This window comes from Dendropsophus ebraccatus, chromosome 15 (assembly GCF_027789765.1).
Source record: "Dendropsophus ebraccatus isolate aDenEbr1 chromosome 15, aDenEbr1.pat, whole genome shotgun sequence".
NCBI classification, from domain to species: Eukaryota; Metazoa; Chordata; class Amphibia; order Anura; family Hylidae; genus Dendropsophus; species Dendropsophus ebraccatus.
The window spans coordinates 17,961,857-17,976,594 of record NC_091468.1 but is presented as its reverse complement, the minus strand read 5'-3'; the positions used below and the strand labels follow the sequence as shown (position 1 = coordinate 17,976,594).

The 14,738-nt window shown below is 41.7% G+C and overlaps 1 protein-coding gene across 4 annotated transcripts in view; it reads left to right on the top strand.

Moving 5' to 3' along the window:
• Positions 1–14,738, top strand: part of THADA (THADA armadillo repeat containing) — a 480,068-nt gene that overhangs the window by 115,329 nt on the left and 350,001 nt on the right. For all 4 annotated transcript variants that reach the window (XM_069954790.1, XM_069954788.1, XM_069954791.1 and 1 more), the window contains exon 23: positions 8,218–8,350. In XM_069954790.1, the coding sequence (XP_069810891.1) occupies positions 8,218–8,350 (133 nt within the window). The remainder of the gene's footprint in view (positions 1–8,217; positions 8,351–14,738) is intronic.

Genomic DNA, 14,738 nt, shown 5'->3' with positions numbered 1-14,738 from the left:
ATAGGTGGATTTTCTTTCATATTTAGCTTTTGGTTTTTACATGATGAATCGAAGTTGAAATCTGCTGTGAAAGTCCTCTATTTTTGTTTCATACAAGAACGGACATGTTCGAAATTATATTTACAACATAATCTTCTTGGAATTTTGTGGAATTTTTCACCACATCTGGATGGGGTCTTGAAACTCCATCCTCTTGTATTGTTTGGTAAATTGCTACAAATCTGTAATGTAGAATAAACACCATAAATCTGCCTTGTCTTGACTTTGCCTTGGAGTCCCATAAGAAACTCCACAGTGGTACCATTTTTACTCTCTAAGCATAACTAGTGATTTATGAGTCATAGCTTGTTCCTGAAATGAAACTAGGAAAAATTAAAACATACCGATAACCGTGGACATTTGGTTATTGTCTCCTTTGTTAATGAGGTTCTTGACTACAGAGAAAATGTTTCCTATAGAGGCTGTGTTACTCAAATCTCCTCATTCCTGTGGCAGGTGCCTATATCTGTTAGGGTACTATTACTTGGAACGATAATCGGCCGAATCGGCCCTATCCGGCCGATTATTGTTCCGTGTAATAAAGACAACAATTGGCCGGTGATCGTTGTCATCGTCTGATCGTTGATATACTGTACGTTCTGACCTATAATAGCAGTGCGTGGCCGTTGCTGACGATATGCAAAGAAAAATACATTACCTATCCAGGCTGCAGGGCTCCTCTTGTTCTGTGCTTCTCCCTAGGTTCAGAGCGGCTTGTCTCAGCTGACAGGCTGCTCAGCCAATCACTGACCAGGATCTCCGCGGCCAGTGATTGGCTGAGTGGCCTGTTAGCTGAGACAGGCCGCTCTGAAGCTGGAGCGCGTGGAGCCAGGGAGAAGCACAGAACAAGAGGAGCCCTGCAGCCTGGACAGGTAATGTATAAAGTTTAAACAAGGGCTGCAAGGACATCGCTAATGATGTCTCTGCAGCCATTGCTAAACCATTATCGGGCCGTGTAATAGCCTCAGTAAACGAGCTCCGATCTAGCAGATCGGCGCTCGTTTAAATTTATTATTGGGCCTTCATCGGCCCATGTAATAGTACCCTTAGACAGTCTTACTCACCTCCCCCTACTATAGTGATGCCTTTTGCTGCCAGCCAGCTACAGCTCCTCTTCTCCCTGCCGCTGGTCATGTTAAGTCACCATGGCAGTATGGTGGCCTATATTAAAGGTGATGCCACCCTCATTACTTTGCCTACGATTTCATATTTATTTTGTTTGGCTATTGTTTCTGAGCTTTATTCCTTACCCAGATTATAACCATAGCTTTTGTTCTGGATTCTGCTTCTGCCTTGGATTTGTCGCTGTCTAATCACTGGTTCATCCTTATCTCATTTTTGACCAGTGGGTCAGGATACGACCCTGTACAACCTGTGACCAGTTGGAATTCAATCTGGGTGCTTAAAGGGGATATCCAGGAGTCTTAAAGGGAGGCCCTGTACGTGTGTACGGGACCATGATCCGTAATGCAAAAAAATAGGACCTACTGTAATGCGGACCGCATTTTGTGGGGTGGATGGCTGTACTAATGAAGCGGCAATGTAGTGCTCCGTGAAGCACTGAGCACTACAGATGCACATTTTTAGTGCGGTCCACAGTCGCGCACACTATGGGTGTGTGAATGTAGCCTTAATAATTATGTTATGCCTACCTCTCTGCGCTCCCTTGGGGTCCACCGCTGACTGCTGCTCCGCTGCTTCTGAGATACACTCTTTTAGGGAGTCTCAGCGGGCTGTCACTCCAAACACAAGGTTGTCTCACAAGCTTCAGTCATCGGAGGACACTGTAGCTGGAAGATTGGAAGATAGTACATCTTACACACCTTTTAACAGTGGCAATAATACATTTCCGAGCTCCAGCAACTATTCTGGTTAAATCATTGACAACCTCTACTTAGAATTGGTCATTAATATCAGATTGGGGGGCGTTGACAATTAGCGCCCCCATTGATCAGCTGTGGTGGTGGCATGCCTAGAGTCAACTGAAACAAACAGCTCCATTCATTGTGTGTTGGCCTAGTCGGGGGAACTGCAGCTCAGCACCCATTAATTTCTTTAGGAACTGAGCTGTAGTAACCCAGTAAAGCCACTACACAGTTTTAAGGCTGTCATCCAAGGAGGTGTCAACACCCCACAGATCTGATGATCCCTCCTGCCATCCTTTCAATTCTTTGACCTAATTCTAGTCTTCCTGGGTAGCAGAACACTGGGAATGGGGCCACTCTTTCATTGGAATCTGCTTAGAGAGCTTAACGTGATCCTATTATGTTGTATCATCGTAGGCCCACTCGAATGTTTACAAGATTATCACGTTTTATATTATTCAGGTGTGTCTGGCATCACTTTATAATTCTCTATTAGACCCTGAAATGTTGTGTCTGCTCCATCCCTCCATACCGCTCCAGCCATTCACCAGCTTGTTGCATTAGGCTGAAATATGTAAGCTTAGATATTTAAGCACGTTCTGGGAAGACGACTCCAAGAATTAAAACTAGAACCGGGAAAGAAAACCAATTTATGTTGGACTGAGACTTTCAAGCACTGGCTTGCACTGGCAGGGAAGGGCTTAAGCCTAAAGCTGTCTAAGTACACCGACTATGGTTCTGCGGTTTAACCGTGTAGCGTAGACTCTTCCCATTCATCCCTATGTATCTGTCCTGGGCTCTTCCTAGACCTGAAACAGTTAAGCCACCGGCTTTGTGCAGAAAAGTTGCTGTCTCATCTGACACAGAAGGGGGATTCTTTCATCGGCCTCTTATGTAATCACAGATTTAGTTTTTTCTATATTGTGGTTTTTACAAAAGGCAAGTTCATAGTAACATTTCAGCCTGCAGCAAACTCCAGAGGAATCTGCCGGCTCTGACAAACTTTCTCCTTTGTCTGTTTCCATTTGGCGTGCACCAGACGAACTTGTTGTCACAAGTCCTCAACATCAGCGCCATTGGGAACCGCAGAAAAAAAAGGAAATGCCTAACGTGCTGAACTGGTGCTAATGATGGCTCCGTATGAAGCTCGGCTCCCATTGTCCTCCTGCAAATGATTAGATAGTAATTAGTCACTGGACGTTCCCGTAAATGTTTCTGGGTCAAGTTTTTTAGCTACAGAATTCATTAGGAGAAATAGGTAAGAGTACTTGTGGTGCATGTTCAGCATAAAAAAAAAAAAGCACCTTATACACCTAATGCTAAAATTTGTATGCTATGGAGTTCCCTACATCTTCAAAACCATTGTCGCTTTCTTCCATACAAAGCGCCACTCTTGTCCTTAGTTTGGGTGTGCGGTATCGGAGCTTAGTTCTACTGAAGTGAATAGAGCTGATTTGTAATACCACACACAACCAGGGGTGGCGCTGTTTTTATTTTGAAAGGAAGTGGCTGTTGTTTTTTAACCACCGGATAAGCATTTCGGTAGTCAAGAAGAGGCTGTTCTAGGACACTCTTGGCATATATTGGCCCTTTATAAGTAATGGATGCCTTCAGTATATACGAAAGCCTAACATGAACATATCCTTAATGGGGCATTCTCATCTCGATTTGTGGTCCTCTATCCAGGACATCCAATGATCCCGAGATGCAATCACTTCACAATGAAGGAAGCTCTGAGCACACCTGTGCGACCGCCATGGCCTGTTCTTCATTCATTTTCTACGAGGCTGCGGAGCATACTGCCATTATGGAGCCATGATGGTTTTGCAATGGATCCGAATTCTTTATTAATGGATTGGTCAGGTTTCTCTTTATTGGCTTCTCCAGAAATTTTTAGCTTTTGAAAACTAGATGAAAACTATGAAGTCTTCAGTGCCATTTTTCCTGTTAGAAAAGATTAATGCATTTGTGACTATTTGGTATCTCTGAATTCTTATATAATTAACTTTGTTTTAGTGCCATTAACCTCTATGGGAGCTGTTAAAGAAGCACTCCAGCAATAATATAATTTTATCCTCTCAGCATAAGACCTTATACACGTTCCGTAAAATCGTCTGTAGTCGCAGAACCGTGATTACGGACAATTTTAGGGCCCATTAAATCCTATGTGTGCATTTACACCATTTGTGCCTTGATCCTTGCCACGAAAAAAACAGGACAGGTTATAGTGCGGATGGTAGATACAAATGTGAACAGCGCTCCATAGTGTGATATCCACGTTAAAAAATATTGTCAGAGACATTGGAGATTCTCACCTGAAGGAGTTGTGCAAATGTAAAGCACAACTCTCAGTAGTAGCGTGTAAGTAAATGAACCGCAGCCACTCCCAGGAACCACACTGGTTACTTCAACACATCCGATCCTCCTCTCCAAACCTAGGATAGTATCAGGCGCAGGTCCAAGATAGGCATTAAAAGTGATGATATATAGTTTTTATTTGTTAAAACACAACGCGTTTCGAAGTCGTGCCGACTTCTTTCTCAAGTGTTTACCTTATTATAGTGCGGATGGTGGCACAGATGCCTTCCCCCGCTCCTGACATCGGCTCCCATCTCCCCTGCTTCTGTCTCTCACCGCTCCTATCTTCCCCCGCTTCTGACACTGGCTCCCGTCTCTCACCGCTCCCATCTCCCCCGCTCCCCTCTCTCTGCTCCTGTTAGCCTCTCACTTTGCCCGCGGACAACACCAGCGCCTCCAACAGACGTTCAATGTTTTTGTCCACTCTGTGAAAAACGTGAATGACACCTTAGGCCTAGAAGGGTAAAATGCTTACCGGTGACTCCATTTGTCCGTCTTGCCATTAATTCGGTCCCCGCTGCAGCCCAGTTTTATTGGCAGAGTGTGTGGATAGATCGGACGTCACTTTCCTTTTAGGTCTATGAGCATTTCATAGTTAAAGTTACTTCTGGTTTACTCAGCCAATGCAGTAAGAACCGGCACTGCAGTGGGGACCAGAGCTGGCAGAAGAACCCAGGAGAGGAGCAGACAATCAGCGAAGGAAGCAGGGCAGCCATATACCCTCACCATCCCTATGCTGGGAGGGTAAACTATATTATAGCTGGAGTGCTCCTTTATACATGGTTGTTTTTGGCTTCTTGAGCACCAGGGTGGTTGGGGTGCCTTTAATCTCGATACACTGTAGGTGTGGGTCCCAGGGGCACTTAGGCTTTATACATGAACCCTACCCTTATTATATGTCTACTTTACTTGTATTCAAAAATATAGTATAAATTTTTATGTAATATTTGAATACATGTAAAGTAGACGTATAATAAGGGTAGGTTTCGTTTATAAAATGATGCATGGAAGCATTGCACCTAAATCTGCAACAATACTTTCTCAGGAAACTTTAACTCAGTCCTCAACAGAATCCATGTTCATTCCACAAGAGGAAAATCTGCAACGAATTTGTCTCGCGTGAATTTGTCCTAAATATATGTTTGTTCGGCCCCAAATTCTCTGATCTTTGTTACATTGTATCCTGTTACCTCGTTCTGGATTAAATATGTATATATGGAAAGCAGTCACCGTGAAATGTGGATTTGGGGCAAAACGCTCGTAACTCCAGCTGCCTAATGGAAGATGTGACTACAGATAGAACGGTTCACGGTAGACGGTGGATAGGTTTTCAATGGCTGAACAGGCAATTCCAATGAAGATCAAGTATCATGTCAGCCCCCTGTCGGAGGGCTCCATGTCTGATCACGCAGATTTCCTATTGTTGAGGGGGGGTGTGGGGAATTTGGTTTCAATTAGGTGTACATTGAAAATGGATTCTGAGTCAATATTACCCGGAGGAAATTCAATTAGCAGATTTGAAATTGAATTTAAATAAATTTCAGTTAAAAGAAAACGAGATGGAGCCTGATTCCTGCTTCGTGGCAGCGGGTGTTTGTTTTGATATCACATTATGTATTAAGCTTGTATATCATATTGTATTTTATACTTCTAAATATATAATTGTTTTTTTGACTTTTACAATTTTGGACTTGCATATACGTCCTGTTCAACAATAATCAGCATTTGACCAAGTAACCTATATCTAGACCTAGGGGTCGCACTGTTTCTGTTACCAAAGGGAACCTGTCGGCTCTATGTATCAGGTCAAGAGCTGAAGACATAGGCATTGAGCCTATAGGGAGATAGGATTCATAGAGGTCGTGCTGAGCTGCAGCATGCATGCCGCCTCCCTCCTCCACCCCTGTCTGCTCTGCATGATTAAGCGACAACAGGGATGTCAAACCTAAAGCTTTGATGGAAATTGTAGTTTTGCAACAGCTGGAGGGCTCGGAGTTTGACACCCTTGATCTGCAGGGGTTGGCGTCAACACCAAGCCTTATGCATCAATCATGCAAAGCAGGAAGAGGTGGGGGAGGGAGAAGGCGTGCATGCTGCAGCTTAGCACATGCTCTGTGACACTTAAACTTGGAAGGAAAACATGATTTTATAACTTTGCTAATAGCCATTAGCTAAGAGACAGGTACCATTTGTTTTAAAAAGGTTAGAAAGACAACTGTTTCCTTCAAGGAACAGTGCCACCCTTATCTGTCTTTTGTGTGTAGTATGTCAAAAAAGGCCCCAACATGCTTGATGGGCATCGAAATAGGGACCCATTGTCCCTATCCAAGGCCAAAGAGTGTCCTTTTGTCCTTTTCCCCCCTGTACATATAGTTACATCACAAAAAGTAAAGGATGAAATAGCAAAGTAGTGTAAAGGTGCAGCAGATCACTAAACAGATGCCATCTGAAGGCCGTTGTACACGGGCTGATTATTGGGTATGTGAGGGTTCCTAGGAAACCTTGTTGCCGACAATCGTCCTTTGTAAAAAGACCAGTGGAAAAAGAGCAAGTGTCCATTCATCAGCTTATTGATCTTTAGATATGGAATACATACTGTAAAGGTCTGTCATATGCTATTCTTGCAGATTTTCAAATGGAGGGTAGAACATATTGCAGAGATATCCTTCCCGCTGCTACTGACAACACCTGAACAATGTATTACTGTGCCATAGGCAGATGGATACCTGGTGCCACCACATTGTCGGCAGTTGTACATCTCACCACCACCCCCTCCAGGCTGGGTGCCTACTACAGTATGTCTTTCCCTTGTCCCAGCCCTGGGTTTAGGACATGCAGAACATACACCTCGTCATAAATGTTCTGTAGTATATGTGTCTGTTGTGTTATTTTTTTTATATATGTTATTGTTTCTATGTTTTTGCAATCAGTTTTTTTTTTTTTTTTTGGCAAAAAAGGATGAAAAACTGATGAAAAAAACTGTGTGCATCTGTTTTGATCCGTTTTTCCATTGACTTCCATTATAAAAAAAGGATCAAAACGGATCAGTTTTTTAGCGTAGAATGGAAGTCAATGGAAAAAACGGATCAAAACGGATGCACGCACATGCATCCGTTTTTTCTATCTTTTTTTTTTTTTTTTTTTTTTGCAAAAAACGGGCTGGGTTCACACTACATTTCTGCAATCCGTTTTTTGCAGAAAACAGATGAAAAACTTATGAAAAAAACAGAGGCAACTGTGTGCATCCGTTTTGGTCAGTTTTTCCATAGACTTCCATTATAAAAAAAAGAAAACGGATCAAAATGGATCCGTCTTTTTAGCATACACAAAAAACGTGGTGGACCTCATTTTTGTGTCAGCTAAAAAAAACAGATCTGTTTTGATCCTTTTTTTAATAATGGAAGTCAATTGAAAAACAGATCAAAACGGTTGCATGTGTGTGCATCCGTTTTGCAAAAAACGGTTGAAAAAAACTGATTGCAAAAACGTAGTATAAACCCAGCCTAACTGTAATAGTTGCTGTCAAATTGAAGAACTTCTCAAGAACAGAAAATCTCAGAATGCACGGGAGGGATAATAATAATTCTATTATATAATATGTAAAAAAAAAAAAAAAAAAAAAAAGTATACAATAAAGTATTTTCTTCATCTACAACCTCTTCAGCCCCGACCTGCTCCTGGCTTATACCTGATACACTAATATAGTATTTAGCAATGCTCTTAGTGTCTGGTTTATAGATAAAGCCACGTTGCATTGTGGCCTGTATGGTCTCTAATTGCATCCAGTGTTCCTGGAAAAAAAAGCCTGGATGTCCCTATATCTAAAAACAGGTCTGGCCGTGAATGGTTTGATTGTTTCAGGAACAGCTCTCGTTCTGTGTTTGAAGTGGTGTAGCCTGGTTTTAATAAAACCCCCTGCCCTCTGTGACCTCCTTTACTTGTTTGATTCTTTCAGATGCAAGGAGGAGAGCCTGCGCTGCCTACCTCGCCAATGGTTATGCAACGTCTTAGAGGAAATTAAATGTAGCGATCCCTCTTCTAGGCTCTGTGCGACCAGACGCAGTGCTGGAATTCCATTCTACATACAGGTACTTAGCAAGCTGTGCTCGGTTTATTTTATGGGATTGAAAGGGCTGAGCTCTTTAATCGAGTATGCAAGAGGATCTGCATCTGCTCCCCCATGGCTTTCTCATAAAAGTTTCATGATGATGTTTGCTGTCTGTGTTATTTCTGAGTACACAAGGCCGGACAACTTTCTCCAGACCAATGAGAGTCTGTTTTTTAAAGTGGTATTCCATTTATATAATGTGGGATATTTCTAGGGTACGACATAACATTGATTGCTTGGGTTCGGAAGTTTCTGACTCCCAAACTTAAAGAACTGAACCTCGAGTTGCACCAAACATTTTAAAGTAAAGTAGTATTCCACTCAAACATAACTTTTGATATGTTGCTGCCCATGGTGATACTAACAATTCATTATATACTTGTTGTTATCTATTCAGTCTCCTTCCCCCAGTCCGGAGCTTCTGCTTTCTGCTGAAGATACAAAAATCTGTGTGTGAGCTTTTATCTCCATCTCCCTCTCCTTCCCCTTCCCTTCTGAGACGGCTGATGTAAACAAGTTACTGACTGGCTTTATTTGCAACATTATAGCTCATTTGTAATGCCAGGAGGGTTATCTGAGGTCAAGTTGCTGATGAACTCACTGTGCTTATCCCTCCAGTATCATTAAGAAAGCTACAAAGTTACAGCTAAAGCCAGCCAAGCACTTGTTTACATCAGCCGTCTTAGAAGGGAGGGAGGGGGAGAGAGAGAGAAGCTCACACACAGATTTTTGTGTCTTCAGTGGAAAGCAGCAACTCTGAACTAGGGGATGGAGACTGGATACATAATAACAAGTAATACCTCTTTAAAATGGGCTAAAAACAAAGAAGGTGTGACTTCACATGTGACTTGCAGTAAATCACGCCCACTTTTCAATTCACCTTTATATCTGTGTGGTGAGAAGAATCAAACATTTAACCGCAAATTTGTACCATCCCCTCTTTGCATAAACTGCTTAGTAGCATTGAGCAGATCCCTCAAACCGTTCTGGTTTGGCTACGTTCTTCTAATCGAACCCTCAGCGTTTGATTTCCCCCCAGCTGCAGCAGTTGAATGCCACCCTGTGGAGTGCTGAGACACATGGATACAGCCGTAGGCAGCTACATTGTCCAAAGCCAAACAGTTTGATACTTCCGCTCAGCACTACTGCTTAGTAAAGGTGGACCGTATAGTGAAAGAGGTTTTCCAACATCAAACTAACTTGTCCCCTATGCACAGGATAGAAAAGAGATTGTGCTCCTCTGTTTTGAATACAGTGGGTACGGCATGTGACTCATGGCTCTATTCATTGCTAGTTTGATGCCAGATATAGCTCCCAATCCCCTGAATAGACACACAAATGTATTATAGATTATATTTAAGCCACAGATATTCATTAGGCTTCCATTTCGATCCATTAGAAAAAAAACCTTGACGCCAAGATGAAAAAAAGTCTTATTGCTCTGTATTTTCAGTAGGATACACAATAATCATTATAATGTTACATTGACTTCAGTCCTAAAGGTTTTCCAGTCGTTTTGCCATCGTAGTAGTGAAGTGTAATGGACATCTGCTGTTAAAATGATACATTCTCCCTTCTTCGACCCTACAGTGGGGTCCTGATAAGTAATTCTAGAACATTATGTCTCCTTTTGTGCGACATTGTTCAGCTTACCCAATCCTTCTGCCCCGAGATAAGGTGCAACAAAGACGTTTGGTTGCATTAAACAAGGATTTATTGTTTCAATTAAAACATAATTTTCTGGCTGCCAAACAAAATCCTATCTCTGTAAGGGATAGGCATCGTAAAACTGGAATCTGCCAAGGTCGGGAACTTTTCTCACCATCAATACTCCTGCTGTAACCGTATGTGACAATGGTTTTTAAGTTCGCCTGTCGAGCTGCATTTTTCAGAATTATCAAATTAGCTTTTTTTTTTCACCTTCATAGCTGCTGAGTACCAGTTGGGTCCATTATTCTGCAGGCTCCATATAGAATTTGATAGGATGGTAGATTTTAAGTGTTATATTTCAGGTTTCTTTTTTCTTTTTACAGCAGCAACAGGACTTTTGGATTTTTGAAGTGTGATCGGAAATAATAGGAAAAAGCAAACTATTTACAGTGTTCGCCAAGTTACATGAAGCTAGTTACACGCAAGTGTATTAACGTGGACTATAGGCTCAATCGTCGGGTATAACTGTAGAACAAATGATTATTTTAGCTAACCAATCCTACATCGTCATCTTCTGTAGAAGGAGAAGTTGTTACTTGGGGAAAAAAATGTTAAGTCTTCACCTGGGATAAGTTGCACATCTTTCGCTTGTACAAAAATTTTGCAATACTGACCAAATGAGCAGTGCTTGGCATAGAGGTCCCGGCTGTCCCTGCAGGCCAAATTTACTATAAATTTACTATAAATTCAAGGTATAATCTATGGCAGGTTTTAGCATCCTTATGGTATGTGCGCCTTGTGATAAACTTGGTGCAATTCTTTGCTTGCAGTGATTTACTTGAAGGGTATCTGTCATTAAAAAAAAAAAAAAACAAAGGCATGTAAAAAGTTCTTTTCGGTCAGGGTCTGAGTGTTTAGACTGTGACCGAGCAGGAGAATGAGCTGGAAAAAGTCACATTCTCTTCCGAATCTGTTTTATTTGACTTGGACAGCCACATAACGTAAGTCTATGGGGCCAACCCGGTTGGGAAAGAACACGAGTGGGAAGCGGCATGTGGACTTGCTTTGTCTCATTTTCCTAATTGGTTGTGGTCTAAACACTCAGACCCTGACCTATCAAAATATTTGACATGTCTCTCTGGCGTAAGTTTCATTTCATGTTAAAAATTTTTGTTTTAAGCTGCCAGTGCTCATTAGCAAAAATTTGGGGACGTTTACCCCTCATCTTTTCACTGTGAACTAATGAACAGCAGAGTGGAAAGTTCAAAAATCTGGATGGATCAGGAGTGATCGCTGCTGACAGATATTTTAGGTGTATGTTTACCTTTATATACTGCCGGGGTGAAGCCAATATAAACTGAAATGTGTATGGCTACTTAGCTTGTTTAGCAGTTGTTCAACCATCAACATCAACCTACTTCTCTCTATTATCTATAGTCACCTAAAATGGGCACTGTCGTTAAACTAAAAACATTTGACAAGTTACAAGAACAAGTTTGCTCGGCCAGGGTTTCACCAATCACACAAAGTGGGGGAAGTGTAGAGTAGCGCATTTCACTCCCTATTTTTTAGCAATCTCCGCTCACGCAGCCTGGATAGATGATAGCAAAGGAAATGCACTATGCAGCGTTTGCACTGTCACTATCTTAACCCAGCACTGCATATAAGTTGCAGTAGCAGCCTGTTCCTCCTTGAATTATTGGAAGCCCAATGGTCAGATCCTGATTATTGCATTAATAAATATTGATATCCGATTACTGAGCCCTGAAAATCATAAAGCAGTAGGTGGATAACGCAGGATCATCACGTTGACAGAAGGTGGTGTCATAGCTCAGCAAAGTTATATTTGCTGCTGAATAAAGCATGCTGAAAACATTCAGCTTTTAAAAACAGTAGGTTGTATCTTTATACTCAAGACCCGATCAGCCTATATAAATAATGTATAAATTATCTATGCAATATAAAAATATGTACAAAGGGCTGAACTCCACTAAGAACTTGAATTTAGCAGATGGAAAGTTCCATCAAGGGATTTTGGACATTTTCAACAACACAGTAGATGTAGCTGATCCACTCCGATCACCTTTGTGGGTTAGAAGAAGAATGTTTCCCCCTTCCAGGATGAATCAAAAACATCCTGTATTCTAAAATCCAGCAGGGGAGGGAAATTGTTTACAAGTTTTACCCTACCTCTCTCCGTGCACGTGGTGAGCAGCAGGACCGGCCACGGGACCCCCGCTGGGCTCCGGGATCTCCGGAGCTGACACGTCACAACCTGGCTGATGGGCTGGTCTGCTCTGCCAGTCAGTGACTAGGGCAGGATGCCGATCTAGTCACTGATTGGTTGAGCGGCCAGTCCATCAGCTGGGACAGGCGTTTTCCCCGCTCACTGCGGGGATCAGTTGATCAGTTTGGGTCTGAGTTTTTAGATCTCAACTGATCACTGGAACAGATAGGGAGAAGTGCGCCCTGAGCATGTTCTCCCTCTGGCTCTGTGTTACATGCCCCAGACAGTGTCATAATGCAAGTCTTTAGTGATGTAGTGGACAGTCAGGTCGCGAACATTAAAATTTTTTGATTTGTGCCTTGGATGTGTTAATTTATTTTTGTATATTTTTTGTTTATTTTTCCCACAATGATCTTGATAGACGCACATCCTTTTATTCTAGTATTCGATCTAACATTGATATTTCTAGAAGTTAATATGTGGAAATGCTAATTGAGTTGCAACCTACAGTATGTTTCCATCATACAGGGACTTTTTTTTTTTTTTTTTTTTTTGTGGCAAACACCCAACCTACCCCCTATAAGCCAAAGCCTGGGATTGATTCCTCCATTGTTTGCAGGGCCAAAAGTGACTTCATTTATTTGCCGTGCTGTGACTTGCGCTGGCGCTTGTCTGTGTTTCATGGCATGATATCCTAAACCAACAGGGTGATAATGTTTAGTGGAAGAACAGGTATTTGTTCATACAGTACTTATAAGATTCTTATTTGCTTAGTTAACACTTTCTATTATATAACGGCACAAAATGGTATCTGGCATGTCCCGTTTCCTGTTATGAAAGATTTCCTCTTCAAGGCTCGTCGTCTATAGCCTTGAGGTTATTACTTAGCCGTACATTGAGAAAGAGTGAAAGACGGACTTAGACTGTAAACCATGGCTTTTGTCAACCAGGACTTGGTTTCTGGAGCGTTGCTGTACGTTGTTTCTACATATTTATTATGGAGTCCCAGTGCTTTGAGAAGAAGCATTGAATTTTCTATGCAGACAAATGTGCAAGCACACAGCGCATCTCACCATGGTTGGGAACGAAAGACTGATATATTTAGTAGAAAATTTAATGTTGGTAAAGTGTCCAGAGGCTCATGAGGAAAAGCTTAGGTTATGGTTACTGCAGGTGTCTTCCACCAATTTTATCAGTGTTTTCTGCTTCTAAGTTCATCATTGAGTAGAAGTAATCTGTGGGGAACCGGGCTGTACTTTTTCAATTTTTCTACAGCCCCACCACTGTAGAGAGCATAGGTTTTATAGTTTCTTTCAAATTGAAGCATCCTCTTTGTTAGCCAAAGGTTATCAGATGATTGTCCTGGACAGAGGAGGGGACCCCTGTCGATAAAGTACTATTTTGTATATTGGACAAATGCCGAAACACCTTAATGCTGAAATTATGAGTAAATTAGGGTAGGCGTGGAGTAGCGAGAGAGTCTAGGGGGTTCCATATCTCTGATCACTAGCATTTGCTATCATATTTTTAATGGTTGGGTCCAGTCTCTGTAGTCTCCCCTAATTGTGAGAAGGACAGGAAGTTGAAAGGCGGCATCTGGTAAGCCGCTTGCCAATTAAACAAATCGCTCCGTTTAGACGGATGCTTCGCTCATCTCTTCTTACCAGACTTAAAATGATGGCATATCCTAGTGCTCTGCCCCCTTAAAATAAAGTATGTACTGTGATAATACCAAGAACCAATGTGTAGCCCTAACGTAGTACACAAAGTGTTTAGTTGCTTCTACATGATATGAGCTCTGTGTAATAGTATATTTTATCTGTGGTGGCATTGTAAGGAAGTGGAGAACTCTGTCTTATTTTCCACAGATCACTGCTGATCGTACAGGATTCCAGCAGCAGAATAGATGGGGGAACATTTTATTAAAAAGTATGTGTAAAATAAATTTACATAACTTTTTTTTTAATAATTCATTTCACATATTCTGCATGCAAATGTGCATGTTGAAGCCTGCAGCCTAGCTTGAATCCTCATCCGCATAGCATGTGTCACCATGAGCGGCACGGTTCTGATCCTAAGAGCACAGAGCTCCGTTCAGTCTGTCCCCATGCCTAGAAAGAGGTCAGCTCGGATTTTCGGTTCTCATGCAATTTCTACATTGAGCTTATTCATGAGTTAATTGACTTTCAAACAAAGCCGCCATTGTACGTATATATGTTGACTATCTAGAAATCACAAAATCAAAGGGCATTTGATCTAGAAAAGTGATTGAACATGTAGAGTGTCACGTACTCAGTGTTCAGAATAAAAATCCAGGTTGTTTTCTAAGTCAAGTTTAGGTTTACTCTGATTTTTGCTGGTCTTAGATGTTTGCCAAAAGGTTTTTTTGTCTATTTTTTTCTGTAATATGCAGGAGACAAGGAATCATGGAACCATGGTATCCGCTTGGAAAATAAAAATGATCATTTGAAATTTTAACCATGAGCCTGGA